General features: G+C 39.3%; 1 protein-coding gene across 1 annotated transcript in view; it reads right to left on the bottom strand.

The window, feature by feature from the left end:
- Positions 1–12,974, bottom strand: part of COBL (cordon-bleu WH2 repeat protein) — a 329,526-nt gene extending 316,552 nt beyond the window's left edge. The window contains exons 1-2 of the mRNA XM_075212632.1: positions 12,785–12,974; positions 11,483–11,631 (exon numbers count right to left, since the gene is read on the bottom strand). Coding sequence (XP_075068733.1) covers positions 11,483–11,511 — 29 coding nt within the window. The 5' untranslated portion in view covers positions 11,512–11,631; positions 12,785–12,974. The remainder of the gene's footprint in view (positions 1–11,482; positions 11,632–12,784) is intronic.
- Between the last annotated feature and the right edge of the window lie 11,877 nt (positions 12,975–24,851).

Genomic DNA, 24,851 nt, shown 5'->3' with positions numbered 1-24,851 from the left:
GACGGTGTGGCGCCTTGATGATGTGATTTGTGTCATAAAGCAGAGCTAAATGGTGCCTGAGTATGCGAATCACACCATAATGACCATACCCCCCATTGCACAAAGAAGCGAATTTCACACATAATTACATTCCTCACACTTGTCTCTTGGACCTCCCCCCTCCTTCCGGTATTTTAATATTTTTTATATATATTGTTAAGTGCATACTTGCCCACTCTCCCGAAAAGTCCTGGAGACTCACAAATTCCGGGTAGGTCTACGGGACTCCAGGGAGAGTAGGGAGTTCTCCCACATCTGCCCACTTCCTAGTGAAGTGAGTAGAATGTAAAGCCTCCATAATGTGATTTTAAGGAACGTGATTCATTTTGCCCCACCCCCAAACACCCACCTCCCCTCTCGGGGGTTAACTTTCTAAAGTTGATAAAGTGTAGTCCAGTTTTATGTGTTTCTTATATACAAAGTATTGCCTCACCCTTTAACTGGATTTGCTTCTAACCTTAAATCAAGCTTAAAGGGTGTAATACCACCCTTTCAAGCACCTGCTGTTAGCCTATCAATTGATGCAAATGGAATTTTTGTTTGCATGCAGGGAGACAATGCCTACATTTTCATGTAGCACACAAATTTTTGGCACCATTACATTAATGCTGTGATTTAGGGTTGAACATGGATGCACCCTCCTCTCATCTCTAAATCTGTTGGCACATTTTAAATTTAGAGGGATTTTTCTCTGTATTTGCTCCTTTCAGGATAACCCTACCCTTTAAAGCACCTGCTGTTAGCCTATAAATTGATTAAGCAACTATCCTTTCTGTTCTGTTTGCTTGAGAGGCATGCTCTGGTATCAGTAGCTGATGGGGAGTGCTGGTGCTATACTGACAATTTGGAGGTTATTGGGGTACCTCTTGGTAAGTTAGGTCTCAATTTAAAAACACATATATATATGACCCAAAAATAGGGACTATCATTGATTAGAGTTAGGACCACCCTATTAGCACAAGCACCGTGAAGTGGTGGGTGGCTTAGCAGGTATTTGCAAATATGTGTAAATAAGAATTCTGCATTTTTATGTACAAGTAGAAATGGCAGCTTTGTTACTGGTTAACAGCGGTATGCTGGGGAATTTTTCTCCACATTTTAAATTTAACCTCATTGCAGCACAACTTTGTTCTGCCAAGGTGCTAACTTTCTTGGTCGATTTATTCATAACAGTACATGAAGCACTTTGTCATACATCCTAATATTCAAACATGCGAAATTGGACCAAAATAAAACCTGCCAGATCTGTCCAATCCTAGCCCCCCAGCTACGAAAAAAACTACCCACATTTTCATGTAAGTTTTGCACCTTTTGAGGTCCATAATTTGATAATGTCTCACCGAAATAGGGACAGATGGAAGAAATGCTCATGTCAATAATTATATGAATTATTAAAGCATTTATTTATACCTTTTTCTTTTATTATTTTTTTTCTCCCAACTATGGCTTCCAACTATGAGAAACACTCTCTGTGTTTGATATTGTGTGCACTGTTGAGTCACCCTTATATGTTGTTTTAGTGAGAATGCAAGTGTAGTATGTATAGGGCTTCAAGAAAACTCCCCCCATTCCCGTCTACATCTCTTTATTTTACTGCTCCACAAACTGTCATGTTTTTGTACCCTTTCAGCAGTAATGTTATTACAGTTACAATTTAAAGGAGAACTCCGATAATATTTGTCACTGGAAATCCCCCACTGAACTGAGAGCCAAACTGGGTTTTACTGTGCACACTGCAGAAGTGCACAGCGGCGGGGACCTATGGAGAGGATTGTCACGTTTCACTAGAGCCACCCCAAATTCTTGATGAGCCCCTGATCCCAACATTTTAAACATCAGAATCAAGACACAATACGTCCTTCTTTTATCTGCACAAGCCATGCCCTAATACACCAAATACTTGCCCCAAAGTTTCTAACCACTCCCAAATTTCAGTAAGCCACACCCACTTTTTGATAGAACATGTCCCCTTTGAGATCCAATAAATTAATACAGTATTATAGTCGTAGTTTGAAATTATTCAATTATTATTACAAAATATTGCTGTATGTTGATGCTTTTGGGACATAGACAGACAGATTAAGAAGTAGATAAAGATTATTAGGTGTACAATTTTGGGTGCCGTTCCCCTTTAATAGCTTTGTTATTTTCCATTCTGCGAGTGTCAACTGGACCTGTGCCATAAAACTCCAAAGACGTTTTATAAATTTATGAAAGGGACTCCAGGAAGAATCTGGCTGTTACGCTATAAAAACAACATTATATTTAAAATGTTTTTTCCTTTGCAGAAAGGAAGGTGGCAACACACCGTTCCACCTGTTTTGTTAAACAAGGCTCCTTTATTCCTATTTACACATTTAATTTCCTCACAGTATCCATAGCCAATGTGTATTTAAACAGTAACTGTGTGTCTCAAACCATATGCAGTCAATGCTCTCAGAAGGCTAAGAAACCAGATGGGGTAGGTTTGCTAAAAGAACAGGCATAGACTGCTCATTTACACATGTGATAAGGTAACCAATCAGCGCAGCAAGTACAAATGACTGACACTGATGTGTTAAGACCATCTTAGTCCCTGGATGGTACTCTAGAAAAAGGCCAACTTCTGCATTATACACTTCTATTTTAGTGTATTCCCTGTCTTTTTACCCACTGCCAATAGGGCTGCCATCAAATCTACCGACATTCTCCTTACATGCCCCTCAGACCTAATCACATCCCTTTTACCAGAGAGAAAGAGAGAGAGAGGCAGAGAGACTGGTCCTTTGATGAAAACAGCACAGATAGTGCGAGAAAGCGAGAGATATCCTGCAATTGTGGGAAAGGTTTCACTAGTACTAGCACCAGCCCAGAAACTGCCTTTGCACATCGGATGTATCCTGTGAACCCTGTGAGTTTATGCTTCAGTGGGGATTTTCAAAATAGCCCCACCAGACGCAAAAAATATAAATAACACACCACACATACATAACATTACCCCATGACACTTATATATCTTCCAAAGATGATGGAAAAGCCACACAGCCACAAGCAGAGAAGGGAGGGGTGGAGAAGACAGGCAAAGAAGGGGAAGTAAGAAGAGAGGGAGGGCTGGGATGGAGAAGAGAGGTGGAGGTGGGGAGACAGATGGGAGGGGTGACTATAAAGGAGGCAGCCACCAAGATGTAAAGCAATGGCAGGGCCTGCCCTCTTGACTTGATTATCCCAGACCGCCCTGAGCCAACTACTTCTTCAAACCTGGGGCCCCACATAGGACGAGTGAGGGCCACAACATTGGAAAAAAATGCTTACTTCGGATGGTGGGACCCCTGGTCAGTCTGGTCCCCGTACACTAGTACGTTAAACACTTAAACACACTTGAATTCATCTGTGACTGGATCACTATTAAATAACTTTGGGTAAAAATTTATTTAAAGAGAATAGCGCAGGGCACTTATTTATGTAATTGCATTTGCACTTATTCTTGTTTAGTGTAAGATAGGAAGTCGTTATTTCTGAGACCAGGGAAGAAATTTGTCTCTGTTTAACCTTGCTAAAGGATATGCCTTATTTCTGATGCATATATCTGATACAATAGGCCTTTGTGGTTGGAGGTCTTGTGTGTATTGGGATGTATTTAGTATGGAAGTGTCTTTGTTTAGGATTTGTAAGGTTGCTTGTGGAAACCTGCAATTAGGACATGTGCAAGGAAGTCTGATAGCAGAAAGTGCTAACGAAGTTTTGTGATGAAGTGTCATGCCTGCTCTGGCCAAAGACCTCATCAGGGGGTCGTTACTGTGTGGCCTTTCCCAGAGTGAATTTCATAGATAAGTGTAAATTTTGTTAGCCTTGAAATGTATGTAACTTCATGTTTGTGTCAATAGAGTATATCCTGTTTCTAAAAATAAACTATTTCTGAACTGTATAAAAGAGGAGCTCTGTGAGCATGTTAGTGTTCTTCTGAATTGTCATCTGACCTGATCACACTGGAACCTTGAGTGAGCAAATAAACCATCTTGCTTCAGAGACCTGCTTGGAATCATCTTCAATATTGCTGTTTTCCTGTGATCTACAGATTAGACCCTAAAATCTAATCCGTTCTCTGGATGTCTCTGCGGTTTGGATCCAAGCTATCCCAGTGCCAACGCTCTGTGCTACCCAGCAGCCCTGGTTAGTGTGATAGGCCAGGGGGGATCCATTCACAGCAACCCGGATCCATAGTAAGAGGTCCAGAGTTACCAGCCAGGTACACCAGCAAGGAGACACGCTAGCAGCGTCAGTTACGCAGAAGAAACCCGGTTCTGGGTGCCGGTATAGGAGCCCAGTGGTGGCAGCTCGTGTAAGCCCCTCCTACTGCGGCAAGAGGGCGCTTTTTGGATAACGAAAGGGAACGGTGGCAAAGTAAGCCCAGCCGGTTCCCAGCAACAACAGACAGGGTGGCATAGGTGGTTCATCCTGTCACATCATCCAATACTTTTAATGAGATACATCTTGCACTTTCCAGTTGCACTTTACAAAGAAGCATAATTCTGGGTGAATTGTGCCCAATGTAAAGAAATACTTCAATCACACAAATGTGCCTCAGATTATAAAGACAGCCTCACTGTCATGATTAATTTAAGAATGAGGTTAAAGCGAGCAGCATTTTAGGAGAAACATTTTTAAATCATAATTAGGAAAGGGGTGGTTATAGGAGGTGGAACTTTGATGTTTTTGCACATCATTTTCTTCTTGAAGCACCAGAAAATAAGGGTGCACCTTGAAGTGCACTAGGCAGGCCAAATGAGTGAAGTTGTGCAAAATAGATACGATTTGTGGTGCGTATACTTCTTGCATGTTGTAAATGACCTAGTGAAAATGTTGCCGAGCAAAATGAGGAATTCACTCAATTGATAACGAGAAAGATAACAAAGATGGAGAATAAAAGTCAGCAAAACATTAAATGTAAAGTATTTTAGCAAACTGCATACCTTTGCACACTTGTGAGCATGTTCTACAAAACATATTCTCTCCGCTGAACAACCAAGACTACTATATATGGTGGTGAGAGACTTGTACAGGCATTGAACTTGTTAAATAGGCTTCCCTTTGGAAGCCTATTTAAGGGGCCTATTTATCAATCTCCTTTTTATTTGAAATCCCACAAAAACGGCTGATAACCTCATTTTGAAGGATTGTATCAATTTATAACAAGGGCATCGCAGCAGATATCTCCGTTATCTGCTGCGGTCTCAATCTCTTCGAATGCTATCAGATCCACACATATTATATACCAAAAAAAGGTGCATGAACTTATAGAATGACTAAAGGGATGAGATGCTGTTTATAGCAGTGAAACAAGTTAAGACAAACAGGAATTACAACAAGAGAACACTCATTACCCAAATGAAACCAAACAGGAGCAGGACAATGTCAAAGATAACATCAAGAACATTTTCAAATTTTCCAAGCAGAATAAGAACACTAGTCAAAAGCCTGCAAATGATTCCTCTGCAAGAAGACTTCTTAAACCCCAAAAAAATGGGAAAAACGTGTAGTACCAAACAACACAGAATAATAAACATTACATGGTGTAGAGTCAGGGCCCTGGGCCCCTTTGCTTCACAGAAGTCACATGAAGTGGGGAATATGTTATAACAAATTTCTAAAAAAACAAATATTGTTAACATTGCAAACATTGCCACAATGAAGCAAATATAATGATGATGTACAGGAAATATTTATTTAGCATTCTGGTCCTAGTCCAGTGATCCCCAACCAGTGTGTCAGGCAAGATGTGACACAAGAATGTCATAAGATAACTTAAAATAAGTGAAAATTACAAATTCGGGATGATAAAATAGTTTCAGTAAACATTAAAAGCAAGTTTCCTTGCCTAAAATAAATGTATGTAAAAAGCACCCCCACCTTTCCCCACATTTCTGCTGTATTCTTTTCCTCCTCATGTTATTTAGCAGTGCTCCTCAAAGTGACCTTTTTGGTAATCATGTATGACATTATCTCCAAGCAGCAGCAACTATTTACATTTTAATCTTTCTTTCTACTTTTTCTGTATTAAAAAAAAATAATAATAATAATAATAATAATCATCATCATCATCATCATAAAATGAATAATTATAATCCAAATACACAATGTCTTTAATATAGCAATGGTCATGCAAGTAAGATAATTCATCTGTTGCTTACTAACATAAATTCAATGTAAGTTTCTACTGATCCTTATATCTATTTCAATTTATTTTAAATCTTTTAAGTGAAGCTAACATGTTTTTGAAGATAACATAGATTTATACGTGCTAATCATAAAAAATAGCCATTAAAGACATAGAACATATTTGAAAAAGTAATAAGCAAATGTCTTCATAATAGTATGCACTTTTACTGCTACTTTCCATAATATTCTGAAGCAGCTGCCGTGACTAAAGGGCACTGTCAAACTATTACACAGTCTATACCCCATGTCCTTAAGTGGAAACTCTGACATATTGGTTCTAAATTTGGGGGAGGCTAAGAAGAACTCATGAACTGTGAAGAACAGGTGCAACTGCTACATGTCTGCTGTATTTCATACAATGTCTTCTTTGTTTCTTAAATAGGTGCAAGTTATTTTTGTATCTGTGAGACAATGTGCAATTCAAACACTGGCAACAGTTATGGTTTTTAAAAAAAAAATGTTAAAAAAACAATCTATTGTCTTATCAGTAACGTGTGAACAGTACAATGCTAGGCTTTTTGTAATTTGTTTCAGGAACTGTAATTTGTTTTAGAGACTTGCATCCATAAATGTTCTTTATTGTGCACACCAATATTTGAAAAGGGAGCTAAACATAATAGAATGTACAAATGCATCCTATAGGGGCCAATTCAATTCAGCCAAGCTATCGTAGGAATAATGCAGCGCTAATAGTATTACCACTAATACAGTAATTTTAACCCGGATTCTTGCTTCCAGCCCTCGGGGCCACAAGCAAATTTCAGCATTAAAATTACTGTACTAACTGTAATAGTGTGCACTTTTACTGTAGTAAAGGTAATAGCGCGCAGGCTGCGTTATTGCTAGAATAATGCGGCCGAATTGTATTGTTAATTGCTCCCACATATGTTTCACACTCAGAATTCACAACCTGTTTAGTAACCATGGTTTCCTATAGCTAATTTACTGGTTTGGGCAACAAAAAGGAAGCAGAGGAGGCTTGTGAATAGGACATTCTTCAATTTCACGGAGATTACTGGGATTTCTGTTTGAATACTTGCAGTGTTGTGCTTTGACTCTCCAAGTAAATATTCGCAAAAAGTTATGGTGATATAGAAAACAGCAGGAGTCACTAAAATTATTTTCTGCAAGAAGCTTATGAGGTACTCTTTGGCTGGAGCGCTGGCATACTAAGTAATGCATTAAATATATATTTGCAAAGTAAAATAAATCATTGCTACAAAGAGGGGTGCAATATTATTGTAAAGTAATAAACATGAATTCACACCCAATATAACCTGCTCAGCATTGGGCTACTGCCACTAAAGGCATCATGTAGAACTGGACCCAAGCCCACTTAGATAGCATAAAATATGGATTTCACTTCTGCGCATTTCCAGAAAAAAAGACTTACACTTGAGTCTGTATGTAGAATCATTTGCGTATAATACTCCTTTCCCTTATAGAGGCGGATAGAGGAAGTAAGGGGCGTGCAAATTTCATATTAATAAAATAATGTTTTTTTAAAGATTTGACCCTATGTGCTTGCTATTTCTATATAACAATTACTTTCCTAGCATGAACCATTGATCAGGTCAGCTTATTAATAGAGTTACTCTTCCAATAAAACAATTTCAACAGGTGGAGTTTATAGCTACTGCATTATTTTCATGACATAAATGGGGAAGTCAAATACCCAGTGCCTATAGATTTCACAGTGGGTGTTTGAAACCACAAGAACTGTTAATAGACTGCTGGAACATGGGGTGGTATAGAGCATCTCGCAAGCTATCCCCTACGCCATTATAATCAATGAAGTAAGAGCATACAATAGATATACTCTATTCAAGGATGTATCTAACCAACAATTCATGACAACTGATTTCCAATTATAGAAATGACACTTAGGGGCAGATTCAATTGGGCGCATTACTCTTATAAGTAACATGGCCTGTGCAGCTCTGGGAGCAGCCAGCAGAAATCTGTGTTAAAATTACTGTACTATCGGTAATAGTGCGTGGGATGCGTTACTTTCACGAGTAACACGGCCAATTGAATTCTCCCCTTAGGGCCTAATCTTTTTATTTATTTTATTTGTTTACTTTGTAAAAGTATGCTTAGCTTTTATAAAAATTCCAATTGTCATTAGTGCAACCAAAGACAGTGCTGTCCGTCTCCAATGCCCAAGCCCTGTAGTAGTCATCTAATGCTGCCACCTAGTTTTCCTGAATCCACACTGAAAATTGTCATGGCAGCAGCAAGTACTTTGCTGAAAAGGTTACTGATTGACAACTGCCGTGTCCCAAAGTATACAAAAACAAAATCCAACATATTACTGTATATTAAAATGCGCATAAAACAATATATAATTACAGTTACCAACATTTTAAAGTAATTCCAAGGAGATTTTGTTAAGACAGGGCATCTAACATGTTACATGCAAAGTAGTTTCTGCAGGATTTAGACAACACAACAATCTCAATCATGTCATGCTTACTGAATGTGATTATAATGTGCTTTTTTTGCCTTTAAAATACTCCTATTTAATGATTATTATCAAATTGCATCTAACATGCAGAAAAGAAGGATTTCTTCTGTGCAGTTTGAACAACTGAAAAAGTGACATTTTTAGTGTCCAAAACTTCCAGAGACAAATCTTTAAAACCAGATACCGTACCTGGAAGTTAGGGACAGTTGGCAACTATGTAAATACAAAATGCTAGATTTAAACACCTGAGCACTGCATGTAACATATCATATAATAAAATTACAGCAAAGGTTTATTACACCTCTGTAAAAACAAAATCTCAGCCTTGAATAAAAAATAAATTGTAGTTCTGCTGCATTTATTCAGCACAAAAAAATGTGAATTTGGATTTTCTAGCTTTAAATGTTTAGTCATTGTAAGGTAAAATCTTTGAAGGCTGACCTTGCATAGCCTGCCGCATTAAGGTAAATCACATATCAGACTTAAGTGTAGAGATCGAATTAAAACCTTTGTACCAATTGGAAAGCACTGTTATGCTATTTTATTCATGTATTTGCTCTTCTTATTTTTGTCCCACTACCCTTTGTTTTTGTTTTCTTTCTGTACCCCACAAGCTTTCCTCAAATTTACAAAAAAAATCTCAATAAAATATTGTTTCAAAAAAACAAAACAAATGTACAAATATTTATAAATGTCCCATGTCACAATCTTGGTGCAAGTAAGAAAAACCTTGGTATCTAAAAAGAGTTTAATCCACAGATTTACACTGTTTTTATATACAAACAACATTTCTGTGTACAGTATAGCACCATTTTAGGAGAGCAAGTCAATATGTGCTTTTCTGACGCGTGTAACGGAAAATGAGCCTCAGTGCGCATTTGCAGGCTGCCTCACTTGCTCAAAATAACAAACGGAGCCCATTGAGCATATGAATCGGCATTACTGGGCCCCATAACAGCTGCATATCCTGCTCCAGTGGCAGTTATACCACTGATTACAGCAAGAGCATGTGCAGTTGAGAAGATAACTATTACAAGTGTAATATAATAACAAACAATATACAATCAGACAACAAACAACAAAGAAGTACATAACCAGTAATATGTTCTTATGTGTAACTTCTAAATAATTCTAAGAGACACAAAACACCATAGGCATCTTAAACATATATTAATAAAATAATGATAATAAAGGTAATTTAAGAACATGCCCTTGCTGAACCCATACCAATTTTTAACATATAACTATTTATTTATTACAAATGTGCTTGTTTTTCCGGGAAGCATAAGGATCAACATATCAAGGTAGCATAATATACCTGGCGTGAAACATGTTGCATGTTTAATGGGAGCCAAAACAATCATCATCACCAGCTATTTATATAGCACCACTAATTCCGCAACGCTGTACAGAGAACTCACTCACCTCAATCCCTACCCTATTGGAACTCACAGTCTAAATATCCTAACATACACACCGAGAGAGGCTGAAGTAAATTTAATATCAGCCACTTACCAGTATGTTTTTGGAGTGTGGGAGGAATCCGGGGCACCCGGAGGAAACCCACGCAAACAGAAGGAGAACATACAAACTCCACACAGATAAGGTCATGGTCAGGAACTGAACTCATGACCACAGTGCTCCGAGGTAGAAGTGCTAACCACTAAGACACGGTCTTATGTACCTCATATTGCTTACTCATGCACAAATGCTATTTAGTTTTGGGGTGCAAAATATTTAAATGTAGCTCAAGGAGAGGAGCGCATGAAATAGCGTTCCCTGGTTATTGAGTGGTCACAGTTTCTCCCTGCAAAAGTTTTTCCATGAGTACTTAGGAGATACTGATAATAGGGAGTCAGCTAATACTTAAATGGGATGGCTTTGAACCATCCAGCCACATTTCTTGCTGGTAACTGCATTTATGTGTGCAGAAAAACTTATGTAAAATGTTCAAACATAAATGTGTCATTCGTAATAACGATAGTCTCGATGTAGACTCACTCTCTTATGATCAATTCCATCAATTTGGCTGGAATGAGAAGCATTTTTTTAAAGAAACAGTTTATTTTAATGGTGGTCACCAAGTCATAGTAAGCAGTACCTTTAATTGACATTTTCACTTTTTGAACTATGTGCATTTCCAGATGGATTTGTAATCCCTCAAATACAGACACATCCCCATTTTCATAGGCATGATCAAGATAAATAGGTGCATTTGATAATAAAAATGTGCATTAAATAACCGTTTTGTTTGGACATTCATAAATAACCTGTCAAAAAGTTCCAATCTATGGTGAAATTAATGGGGTATTAGTAGTTATAATAATGATCATCAAGTTCAGAAAATTTAGCTTGAAAAAAAACAAGCAAACAACCTTACAGAAACCTGTCTGAGAAATACAGTCAAGTTAAAGTGTAACAGAAAACGCTTTTTTTACTTACAAAAGTATATGCACGACTCTGGTAAAATACAAAATAACGCATACATACAATAACAGCTTTTAAATCAACCGCATTTTCCAGTTGTAAATCGATAAAATATATAACAAAACTGTATTTGATCCATCCTGGAATGTAGAAGCGCTAAATCAAATCTAGATGACAGACACATAAAACATGTACACTATTACACCTCTGGGGTAATGTCTTAACACAATCAAATATAATAATATTTCTTTTGCCAGGATCCATGATTTTACCCCAAGTCCTTATCTTTGTTATATTCCTCACAAGTATGGATGCATGATAGCTTTTTGCAGTGATAACAGATGTGGTACTTACCCAATAGGTGGTTTCTGTGAAGTTTCCATGGGTACCTCTTGTAAAAATGCTCTTGTAAAATCCCTTACTTAAATCTGGAGAAAACAATCACCATAGTATTCCTTCTCTTTCAAATGGTATGTTCTGTTACCTGATAGTTCATCCCTGAGCTGAAAAAGAACAAGTTAGCCGTAACACTAGTCAGACATTTTACATAAGATAAATTTAAAGACGACAATAAACTTTCTTAGTAAAATAACTAGTTCCGCTCTTATACAATTGAATCATCCTGTTATATACTGTTTCCAGGAGTTAAAATAGTATATTTGGCATACTATACAAGGTGTATATAAAGAAATCTACTTATATAAACTCTCAAACTGTCAATATTAGCCACTCTTCTCAAGGGTATCAAATATGACTGGATTTACTGAGAATAAACAAACATATGTTAATGGTAAAACAAGTTATAAAGAACTGCACACAGTTTCTTAAATGATTCAGGAAAAAAGTATAAATAGTACAGATGGAGACAAAAACACTCGTTCAACAGGACTGTTACATATTTAAAAGGTTGAACTCTATCTGTACTCAATATGGCATAAGAGGTATAAGAAATACTTGATATAACTCTAAACAAACAAAAACGATTTTATTTGTTCACTCAAAGTATTATATTTCTGTTTACTTATAATAATAAATATATAGATGTCTATATGTTATTGTACTATATATATATATATATATATATATATATATATATATATATATATATATATATATATCAGCCCATATATTAGTCCATAATATATACGTGTATCATTCCAAAGATTAGTGTGCAATTTAATTCAACAAATAAAATAAATATTTTCTTAGGCTTGTTACACTGTTACACAGATAAAATTCTCCATAGATGTATGTGCAATTTCTATTTTGCTTTCATCAGCAATTTTTTTTTTGCAGTAATGAACATTTTATTCTCCAATTTTCATTCTGCATTCCGTATTTATAATATAGCTATGTATAGTGAATTTCTTATAATCTCTTCTGCAGCTGCTGTCATGCCAGAGCCCCATCACAGTACACAGTAGAGAACGACTCACTACACTACAGTATCTGCCCCCAGCAACCCTGCCAGAGACAACATAAGCACATGGTAACAAGACACCCAACACAAACACACACAATCCTTGTACAGCCAGGGGCACAACACGCTAGCATGTACGGGAGCAACAGGTACTTTTAATGTATTCTCTGCTTAAACTTTCAATATACATTATAGTATATGGAACTTGCTGCAACAATGACCTCCATTGCACCTACCTGTAAGCAGAATAAAGAGGAGCAAAGTGGTGTGTATACAGTTACTGATGCTCCCCCGGGTTAGTAGGAATCCCCTCAGCTGTCAATTGGCAGGGACTAGTTGCTGGTTGGGTGCTGGTAACAGCCCGTGTCCCCCTCCCACCTCGTACTGTTGTCTCCCTGTAATCTCAAGGGACAGTGTCCCATCCCCCGCCCCTTGGCAGCAGCTGCCAGCTCTGTGTAAGAGCAGCTTACTTTCCCAAGACCTCCCCTCCAGGCTGAGCTTTGTGTGTTACCCACTAGGAGGGTGTCAAGGGAGGGATCTGCGGGCTGAGAAACAAGGAGAGAAGGCTAGTACTGAATGCTTGCATTTGAGGAACAAATTTAAGTCACTGAGAAGAGTACACGACATGCAAATATTGTGTGTAGCTGGAAACTACACACGGACACTAGATGCTTTAGAATAGGAAGCCTTCCATTCGTTGGTAATATGATACTGACCTGGAGAAAAAGAGCAATATCAGAATTTATAGCACGCTTATCACATAGGTATTTAATCATTAGTGATTATCCAAAATATTTTCAATTTCTAAGTATGAAAAAGTGTGTAATGTAATTGTAAAACATGGATTTAGAGTCCGTGAAGAGCGTGAAGTGACTGAGCTAAGAGTTTGATACGTACTTTAACGTTGACAACCTTTTCAAAATAATTTCCCAAGACACTGCTCCTAAGCAGGTGCATTCAAGCTTATGACATTTGGTATTATCTGGATAGACCTTGGTAACCTAAAATTCCCTTATCTATTAACAGTTATTAACAGTTATTTTTATAGTGCCTTTATTGCATGCAGAACTTTACAGAGAACATCTAATCATTCTCATTAGTCCCTGTTCATTTTGGAGTGTGGTAGGAAACACACATGATGACATGTAAATGTACAAATTTCACTTTGACTAATGCGGTTCAAAAAGTAATAAAAAAATTGTTTATAAGAAATAAATTTCTTAGAAACAATTACATCCAGTATGGTCCTGATGCTGATTTAGGAGCAAAGCAAAAAAAAGGAGTACATTTGCTCCTGGACAAACCACATTACAATACCAGGGGTGCAAATTAATAAATTTTTTTGAACGCAAGGAAAATAATGGCAGATTTTTCATGTAGCACATAAGTACTTGATAGCTTTATTTTTACAGTTAAGTTTAAAGGTTGAACTATGACATGCCCTATTGCAAGTATAAAATTTACCCCTCCCCCTCAAATGCTACATGATTTTTGCAAGGTGCAAAGTTTTTTGTTTTTTTGCGTTGCTCCAAACTCAGCTTCAGGTCCTATATGATGAGTTCTGTGCAGGTGATCAATACAAAAAAATAGGGACATTTTTTTCCAGGGGCAAAACCTTTCCATAGATCTTTGTTTGACATCTGTGACTGCACCTGGGAATGTAGGCAACTCACCCCAGATACCTGTTTCAGCTTGGGTTAAACCTTTTTTTCCTACTATGCTTACCTGAACATTGTGGGTATGATTCATTAAGTAGTGTATCTGGCGATTTTGGGCATATAATACGCACAATTACTCTGCGCATGCCCAGAACCAGACCATATGCCTCAGAATGTAGCGTCCGATTCATCTTCGAGCACAAAGGACACTTATGACAGACTATGATTACAGAGAGGGCATGGGGTGGAGAAGGAGCAGATGCCCATAGTCAATTTACAGTAAGGGCGTGCCAAGCACGCAGCAGTGTCCGATTCAAACTCTGGGCATCTCTCAGGAACATGTTTTTCAGACATCTCTTGCTACTGCTACAGTGTCCCCTTTCATGACTAAGGAAATTGTTAGGTTTAGGCTATGTCTGTTGCACCAGTGTTTTCTCATTTCATATTTCAATAAATATATTTTATTTTAAGTTCATTACATGGGGGAAATAGGCTAAATTATAGAACGTATATACAATTAAAGATGGGGTTAAGATTTAGCTTAATAATAGTGCCTTGTGTAATATTAGTTCCTTCTTGTAATAATAGTGTCTCCATGTAGTGGATAAGTTTTCTATTGTGTTATGTTTATGGCTCATATGAGTACTGATGTATAGTACAAATGTCAGTTAGTCTGTCATGCAGTGATGGCTTAGCCGTAGTGCTCTTAATGTCCCAGCAAGGAATTCCCAGTGAGTTTATGTAGCTAATGGGCTGTAGTTTTAGTACGATAATTCTGCATAGGGAAGTATATCATTTTGTGACGTTACACAGGCCATGGCAGCAAGGTTGAGGTCCTGTGTGAACTAATAGGTGTGCTGAGATTCGTCTCCTTTTGTGTAGTAGTGAGGTTGATGGAGATCTAAATGAGTAAAAGGAATGTGTAAGTCTAATCCTGTCAACAGACTTAGTAATGTCTAATGGGTCCATAACATAGCTACATTGGGATCATGTGATCTCAATGTATCTGTGTGAGCAGGACTGCCACCAGAATTTGCCAGGCCAAGTACAAATATAACACGAAGGGCACTCCCACCGTTATATTTAAATTATTCTCTACCCAACATTTTCCTCCCTTCCCACCATTATGTACAGTCACCCTTCATCCCCGGTTTCATATAACCCCTGCAGTAGTTTACTTACCTCTCTGCATCTTCTTCAAGTATGTTTCAATATTTCAAGAGTAACTAAAATATGTCCGGAGTGATAATAGCATATTGAAGCTGAATTGTATTTAATTTAATGCTGGGACTTATAGTTCCACAGCTGTAGGCTGGAAGATAACAGTTAATTGTTCTTCCTTTGTATGTGAGTTTTGTCTCTGTCTTACTGCGTGTGAGAGAGATCCATGTTTGTCTGTCTTGACCGTTTTACAAGAGACATAAGAGACCGTTTTCAAGGTCGGAAAAGTTGTATATTTGCAAATGTAATGCCTGCATTGCTTAATTGTAAGCTTTTGAAGAGATGAAAAACAAGTTTTGAAATCTTTGGTCCGTAACTGCACGAATCAGTGGACGGACAAGAATGTAAATAATGTACAGATAGTGTCAGTGACCTTCAGCAGGCTGGGGTCCAACAAGCCGTGTCTGTATTTGAACAAAATAATTTTTGTTTATGAAGTTGAGAAACATAACTTTCTCTTTGTTGAAGTTGAGAGTTGTGGGAGTGAGCTTTTGTATGTAGATATAACAAACGGTTTTAATCTGTGTAAAAATGGTGCTGATGAATGTTCTTAGAAATCAGGAGGGTTTGTTATGCCCTTAAAGAAATGTTACGAGAGAAAATGCCCTCTGTGAGCGAAGTGAATTTATTTGTACTTTCAACATGGAAATCACATAATCCGGAAATATGATGAGAAAGGAGTGGCTTTGAACGCTCGCCCAGATCACGTCACTTTGACATTCCCTGTTTGATATATTGGGGACTGCCCCTTTGAGGAAATCATATTTTCATGGCATGGAATGCATAGCGTCACAGTTAAGGTACACAAAGAAACATTTAAACAAGTGGCTTATTAGCAGCTGTCCGCTGACCAAAAATGTTTACTAGTTACCTGATAATGGTGTACAAGCGTGTTATATGCAAAAACACGCACTGATTGGGAGATGTGAATTAATGATAGTTACTGTCAGGCGCGGGCTGGGAGAGGGATGGCTGGGGGGCACACTGGCGGCCGCATCATATTACAGGGGATGCGGCTGCGTCATTGATGACGTGGCTGCATCCCCTGTCATGTGATGCGGCCGCCTGTGCGCTGACGCTGCCGCACCTGATGACATCGGATGCGGCCGCTAGGGGAGAAACTGTTTTTTGCATCCGGGGGGCGGCCGGCCGGCCTACCCCCCGGCCCTAATAGGCGTCTAACCCAGCGGCCCCCCTGCCCCCCGGGCCAGCCCGCCACTGGTTACTGTAATCCCTAATAAATAAATGTTAATCTCTATGCAAAAGTTTTTTTTTTCTTCACAGAAGGTCTCCAGCTACAGAGAAATCCAGACTGAATTTATTCAACTTCCAATAAATAGAAGTTTGCACACAACAAACATAAGTAGAAACTAATGAAGAATTTAAATAATGTAGACTCTGCTGAGTAATGATTTCTGTGTTTTGGAAAGAGATATTAGCCTTTATGGACTATTTGCATAGCAAATGCATGAACTAGGTGGTGTCCTAAGGTATGTCTTTAAAAAGAAAAGGAGAAATGGACTAACATAGTTGAATATAAAATAGTGTTTGGGTTTTTTTTTTTTTAAACCAAATATTATATTAGATGGTTTGAAAGAAAGTAATGCAATGTAATGTCACATTATGGTAGATAGCAAAAGGTTTTTTATTTTTATCCTCATAATAGTTTTGAGTCAATCAGTGTTGTAAAGACATACACTGCCCTTATTTACTGTGCTATAATCATCATATACTGTAAATACCTCTTTATATCATGTGTATGGTTATGCATTGATGGAAATTCAATGTTTGTACATAAATGAAAAAAGCCTTAAGACTTTATGAGCTATTTTCTGTGCTCCTGCATTAGTATTTCTGGATAATAGCAAGCCATTTACACTCTTCTGTGAGCAGAACCAAATGTTTAACCAATTTTAAGCTGAAGTAACTTTAGCGCCAGCACTGACTTTGCCAGATTATGACAAGCCTTTCACATAATTTGGTTATGAAGTCAGTGCACATGCACAAGGAGTATTGACACAGATACATGGTCGCAAGCTAAGGTCACTTGCATACTACTCTGCACAATTAGACCCAGTCATACGAGCAGCACCTACATGTAATAAAGCAGTGACTGCAGCGGCCATAGTGTTTGGAAAAAGTACAGATATTGTGCTAGGGCACCCAGTAACCCCAATGGTGCCGCATGCAGTAACAGAAATTTTAAATCAAGCACAAATAAAACACTTCTCAGCAGCCAGATTTACCAAATATGAAGTTGCACTGCTAACTCCCTGTAATATTACACTTAAACGGTGCACAATGTTGAATCCTGCTGCCTTATTGCAGCAAGTTTCAAAAGATGGGAGAAGTACCTGTATATATTGGGGTTCCCCTAGGGATTTAGGGGAATCCAATCCCAGCTTGAACAGGAAGAAAAAATGCAAACACAAAATTGCTCTGAATATGATTGTGTAGAACTAATGAGACAAGGATCTTTGGTTTTATCTGACATAAAGATACAAGGCTACCAAATGCAGACATCTTACGCTACCACATAGATGGTGTTTCTTATACAGGGTGTGCTGTAACCACTCACACAGAAATAGTGATTCAACAGACTCTACCAAGTCACATGTCAGCTCAAGAAGCTGAATTAAAGGCCCTGACACTTGCATGCATATATGCAGGACAAATAGTAAACATTTACACTGATTCAAGTTATGCGTTTGGAATTGCGCATGATTATGGCCCTATATAGAAAAGTAGGGACTTTATGGGTTCAGCAAGCAAGCCAGTCAACATTCTGAACATACCAGAGCACTGTTCACCGCATTCCAGCTGCCTCCACACTCAGTGATAAAGGTGAAGGCACACACAGAGACACTATCCTCGAAGCTAAGGAAAATAGACTGGTAGACGAGGTCGCACGAGAAGCCGCCATAGCCCCAGTACCCCAAGGGGAGTCTATTTACATGGTGACCCCCACACTCCAACTTATGTAGAGACAAGCCACAGAGAATGAGAAAAAGACTTGGGCAAAACATGGGGCTCTAGAAGTGCAAGGAGAGTGGTGTAAAGGTCAGAGTTTTTGTCTGCCAAAAGCACTGTATCCCATTATGGCCAATATAGCACACAGGAAAGTGCATCTGGGGAAATATGCTATGGTTGTACTCACTAGCAGGTTATGGATAGCACCAGGGTTTGCCCAAGCAGCACAGGCGTTAGTGGCAGGATGCCTAATCTGTGTACAGAATAACCCAGGTAAGTCTGTCCCAACTCCATGGAAAAGCACAGCCAAGTCACAGTATCCCTATAAGAGGATACATATAGACTTTATACAACTTCCCAAATGCTCGGGCTTTGAGAATGTGCTAGTCTGTGTCGATTTCTTTAGTCACTGGCTGGAGGCATGGCTGTATAGGAAAGCAAATGCTAAAGCAGTAGCCATGAAAATTACGAGTGAGGTAATCTGCTGATATGGGATACCATAGGTCATTGAAAGTGACAGAGGGACACACTTTACGGGGCAAAGATTCCAGAAACTGTTAAAAGACATGGGAATCATATCTGCCCTTTACACCCATTACAGACCCCAAAGTTCGGGATGTGTGGAGCGCCTTAATGGTACTCTGAAATTGAAAATGCAGAAAATAATGGCTGAAACAGGCCTGCCGTGGATCTCATGTTTACCTATGGCCCTGCACTCAGTAAGAAACTCTCCTACGAAAGACAGGTTTAACACCCTCTACCTAGCCCTTCACTGGCTCCCATTCCCCTTCAGAATCCTCTTTAAGCTCCTCACACTCACCTACAAGGCCCTCGCCAACTCCACTGCACCCTATATCTCCACCCTCCTCTCTATTCATGCTCCATCCCGCCCTCTCCGTTCTGCCTCTGACCGTCGCCTCTCTTCCCCCCCTTATAACCTCCTCCCACGCGCGTATCCAAGACTTCGCCCGGGCTGCCCCCCTCCACTGGAACAAGCTCCCTCCCTCCATGAGAACTTCCCCTAATCTGTCCAGTTTCAAACGGGTCCTAAAAACCCACCTTTTTCTTAAAGCCTTTCTGTCTCCCACTTAACTTCCTACCTTATCTTCTGCCTCCGTCCCCCTACTCTCCCTCTCTCCCCTGCGTCTCTCTGTCTGTCCACCCCTCCACTTACATTGTATGCTCCTCTAAGCAGGGCCATATCTCCTCCTGTTTCCACCACTTCTAACTCTGCTCTCCAGCTACTTAGCCCTCCTCCTCGAGAGTCCTCCACCCCACGTCCACTCTCGCTCCCTCCTCCCCCCTGGGGGTCTCCCTGTCTTCCGCGCTCTCCTTCTTGGGCCCCGTCGTTTGCAGATCCTCCCTCCCCCTTCCCCGCCCTCTCTAGCTGTGCATTGAGCTTACTGAATTTCTGTGCTTACTGTTTACTGTACTGTGCTGTCTCCCATTGTATTGTAATTTGTTTGTCTCTGTACGGCGCTGCGGACGCCTTGTGGCGCCTTATAAATAAAAATTAATAATAATAATAATAACACCATATGAGATCCTGATTGGCATAGCAAACAGAAGAGGTTGTTATTTTCCATAGCAACTACAGCATGTACATGGTGATTTGTTGAACTATGTTGCTTTATTATAGAAACAGCTAACTGAAATACATAGTCAAGTGTTTTCTTCCATTCCAGACTCTAATTTTGATGCAGGTACTCATAAACTGCATCCAGGGGACTGGGTGGTCGTGAAAAAGCATGTCAGGAAGAGTCTTGAACCCAGATACGAGAGTCCTTTCCAGGTCTTATTGACGACTCCCATGGTAGTGGAAGTACGGGGAAATGACACCTGAATACACGCATCCCACTGCAAGATCTTCAGACAAGGGGAGTCTGAGTAAAATGTATTTTACAAGTTTTTTAAAAGAAAGGGACACCAGAGATTGGTGTTCATTGATATTAGCAGGAGGAATATTGATTGCACGCTATGTTCCTTTGCTGGTGGCTATAGATGTGTAATAGTCTAGAAAGGAAAGCTAGGTCTGGAAGAACCAGACTTATTAGAAGGAGAGAAAGATTGTCAATCCGCTCTAAAGCAAGGACAAACCTCAATAGGTATCATATGTTATATATTATGTATTATATGAGGGGGTGCTCCCTAAACTAGACGAATCTAGAACATAAAGGGAATCAATTGATGGTGGACATCAACTGAAAAAAGTAGTGTATGGGGCACTCCTGTCCCTAAGAGTTTTATAAAATCAACTTTATTAATGACTATTAAAAATTAGACAAATATCGGATATGAGACTGGGCGAATTATTAAAATAAAGAGGTGATGAAAATAAAGACAAGTGATAAAGATGATTAAAAATGCCCTTCAGGGAAGCCGGTGGTCACAAAATTGTGACACTTGTAATTGACTGGGGAAAATACCCATAAGTGTAAACCTTGTATCAATTAAGTTCAAAATAGTACAGTTTATTCAGATTAAATTTCATATATTCATTGATACATTGTGTTTCACATATAGTCAGCAAATGTGTCCACTCTGATTAGATAACGGTGATTCTAATACACATGCGCTTCTAAGGGTTAATAGTTATTAGAGCCGCTAGGATATTGAAGTCTAACACAGATATTGAGGAAAACTTAGGTCTGGATGTATATATTTCCAAAAGTCAGGGTTAATAACCTGACTTGTGTGGGTTCTTAGAAGTTAAGAGTTTATACATATAGTCCCAACAATTGAGATTGGTAGCTCAAATTGATACATAATATCCTCTCATATAATATATGAACGAGAGGGATTGTTATTATCATGACCACAGAGGATTTTCCTCTACAACATATCTGCTGTATTATGAAATAAATAGGCTCTGCCTATACTCATACTGATAGCGAGACTAGCGGTATTGAAGGACCATAAATACTAATCTTACTGGTCACCCCCCTATGATAGGATAATTGTACTAATATAGACCTTAAACACAGCGCATTACAGCAGTCTACATGAACTGCAAGATTAAACAGAGTGTGCCACGATCACGGCTGGCTCCGCTAACCGGCTTCACACTTCCGGGTGTGTGACGTCACGCGTCACACATGACCCGACGTACGTTTCGCCCTATCGGCTTAGTCATGACCCATACACTACTTTTTTCAGTTGATGTCCACCATCAATTGATTCCCTTTATGTTCTAGAACCAGACTTATGCCAATAGAAATGTAGAGATCATTATACATAATGAGAAAAATTCTAATATGAAAGTTTAACCCAGCAAAATAAAGAAAAGAGCAACCCATGACTATAAGGGTTTACACCCAATACAGACATGTATTTGTGAGTATTGTGGCCCAACACATTACATTTACACAAGACAATAGTTTAATATTGGACTACCTGACAGTTTAGTCTGGAGGGTACTGCCTGACCCTAAATATTCAAATTGAAGCCCATGGTTGCACCTTTTTAACTAGTGACGCAGATGATCCAGAGAAAATATTTGATGAACACTTACAAAAAAATTAAGACATGAAATATAAATTTTTAAAGGAACGCACTGGAGATGCTTATCTAGAAGGATAGTTTTCATGGCTGTACCTGGCCGATTGGTTCAAGGGTATAGGAGGATGGTTATCAGGTTTTATACATGTTGTAGTTCAAGGTCTGTTACTAATCCTTATTATTATATATGTGCTAATAAAACTGATGATGTGGCTTATTGGCAAGTGTAGTAAAGCTAAGTGTTTCTCTTCCAGAAAAATTAAAGTTACCACACCTGTCTTAACTGCTGTACTGTACACCCCATCTAATGAGTGTGAACCTTGTGGAACTCTCAGTGCTACTGCCAGTTGTGATCAGTGCAGAGACCAAGAACCTTTTCTTTGGAATCCACATGCTCGTTACTGAGGTTTATTCTTATGAAGATGGACAATCCCTTCTATTGTGAAATAAGTGACATATAACATTTGCCGAGCAAACTGTGTATTTTCTCCCTCCCTTTCCTCTTTTCTTTCCCTAAGAAATCCATAGTTAAAAGACAAAATGGAAGCACAAGAGGCCCCAGAGCCTCTCATGTTCTCTGATATATGTGACGATCTGACATCAGGACATGCAACGGGTGCAACACGGTTGTCGACTCATTGACCATCTATTAATATCAGCTAGAAGAGGGATCATGGACTTGTAATGGACTTGTGGGGGATGGGTTGTTCTGTGTTTCCAGTTTTAGGCATCCCTATTCATATGTTCTGTTAGAAGGGTGTATGTGTATAAGTACCCATTAAAAGCGACACCAAGAATGTGATCTCTGATAGGTGGTGTTAGGGCAAATAATGAATAAAAAGATGGGAAATAAGAAATGTGATTTTGCAAAGCTGATGCCATCTTGTTGCCTTATAGCCATTTTGTTCTCTTATAGCTTAAAGACAGATTAGATAGTGCTAGCTCGTAGGAGTTATTCATTGTTTGCAAGAAACTATGCCCATGACCTTGGATGTGGCAAAGAAGAGATAAACCAACTCCCCCCTGGGGAGTATTTCTGTGTGGAAATGAGAGAATGTAGCAAGATCTGTGTAGAGGAAGCATGAGTGGTTAAAACCTTTTGGGGCGTAGTTTTCTGTAATATGTGATTTTGTGCTATATAGATATGGCCTTGTAACTAATAAAGCAGAGCTAATTGTACATGCAGATCTTGTTGTGTATTTAATTCTCTCCAGCTGATGAACTCATTAAACTGATAAATTGACACTTACAGGTGAACAATCTGATTTAGATTCAACACCTCCTAAACACGCCCACAATTATGCATATACATGCCCCCAATGGTATGGCCACACCCCCTTTGCAACACGCGGCGGTGCATCAGTTTACATGCTAATCACCTATAGGGGGCCCCATGAAGTTGCTGTAACGGGGCCCAAAATCCCTCTTGGCCGCCCTGGTTCTATACCCATGCGGATGTTGTGAATGTCTTTACTGATAATGATCTTTAAAGTTCTTATCGTTCTACCTATATATTGCAGTCTGCAGGGGCATTAATGTAGATAGATCACCTCTTTGCTTTCGCATGTTAGCATATTCTGAATTTTGTATACTTGTCCTGTCTGTTCTGACTTAAATTCCTTAATGAGTTTTGTACCTTTGTTGTTTAAAGTTTTGCAGTTGCTGCATTGACCACAATGGTAAAACCCTCCCTTCCTGTCCATATCTCTCTCTAGATTGGATAAACTGCAGATTGAAAAGTTCCTAACCTCTGTCACCATACCTCTATAAGCACACTTAAACAAACCAAACTTAACACTAAGAATAACAACACCAGACAACTGTTAAATTTAACAAATTTAAGTTGCAATTTATAATTTGCTTAATTTAAATAGGTGGTGGAGAAGGCAAGGATGGTGACTGAGGACTTTGGTGGCACCTGCTTGGTACTTAGCCCATATGAAAGCCATAATGTCATCTGCCCCTGGCTGCTCTGCCCTTCCTCCTACTTTCACGAAACTGAGCCATTGAAGCCATGCTGATCGGTACATTCTCCTGGTACGAGGGGGTTATGATGTTTCCGCTAATTCTCTTATGCCAGCTCGATGATCTGCCAAACATAAGCCGGACATGTCATACCTTTCAACTGAGCCTGTGGGGCCAGCTCTCAGAACCGTTGCCATTGACGACATGATAGGGCGTTCGTTATTTTATTGTCAACCCCGGGACGTGTAGTGCTCGAAATGAAATGTGTGCCAGGCATCTGAGTAGCATGTGTCTCAGCAGATTGATAGCTTGCGGTGAAGATGCACTGTCAATTTATACATTCCACTACCCCCAAGTTATCACACCAGGAAACAATATTTTCAGTTTCGCGGCCCACAATTCTGTTGCGACAATTATAGGAAAAAGCTCTAACACCAACATGTTTTTTACCAGACCACTTACAATCCAGGACTCGGGCCATGGCGCCGCGCACCATGATCCCTGGAAATAAGCGCCAAAACCCCACAACCTGGAAGCATTGGTATGCAAGTCTAGTGAGACAGAGAATACTGCTTCAGAAGGCCACATGCGCACACCGTTAAATGTCGAATGGAATTCTGACCAGATTGCCAAGTCTTCTCGGATGTCCTTTGACAGAGTTAGCCTACTATGAGGACTGGTTAGACCTGCCGTTGCTAGTTGGAGCTTCCTGCAAAAAACTCTGCCCATTGGTATAACCCTGCATGCGAAGTTGAATGAGCCCAGTAGCGTTTGCGCTTGCCTCAATGTAACAGTGCGTGCCGCCTGAGCGGAGTCTATGTATCCCTGCAACTTTTCTATCTTGTCTCTGGGCAACCAGCAACACCCCTCTATCGTGTCAATCTCAATTCCAAGGAAAGAAAGCCAATGGGAGGGACCGCCTGTTTTGTCATGTTCTTCTGGGACGCTGAGTATTCTAAATAGTGCTTGCGTTGAGCTTAGTGTATTTGCG

This window comes from Mixophyes fleayi, chromosome 5 (genome assembly GCF_038048845.1).
Source record: "Mixophyes fleayi isolate aMixFle1 chromosome 5, aMixFle1.hap1, whole genome shotgun sequence".
NCBI lineage: Eukaryota > Metazoa > Chordata > Amphibia > Anura > Limnodynastidae > Mixophyes > Mixophyes fleayi.
The sequence above is the reverse complement of the archived record's forward strand: the minus strand, read 5'-3'. Positions and strand labels throughout refer to the sequence as shown.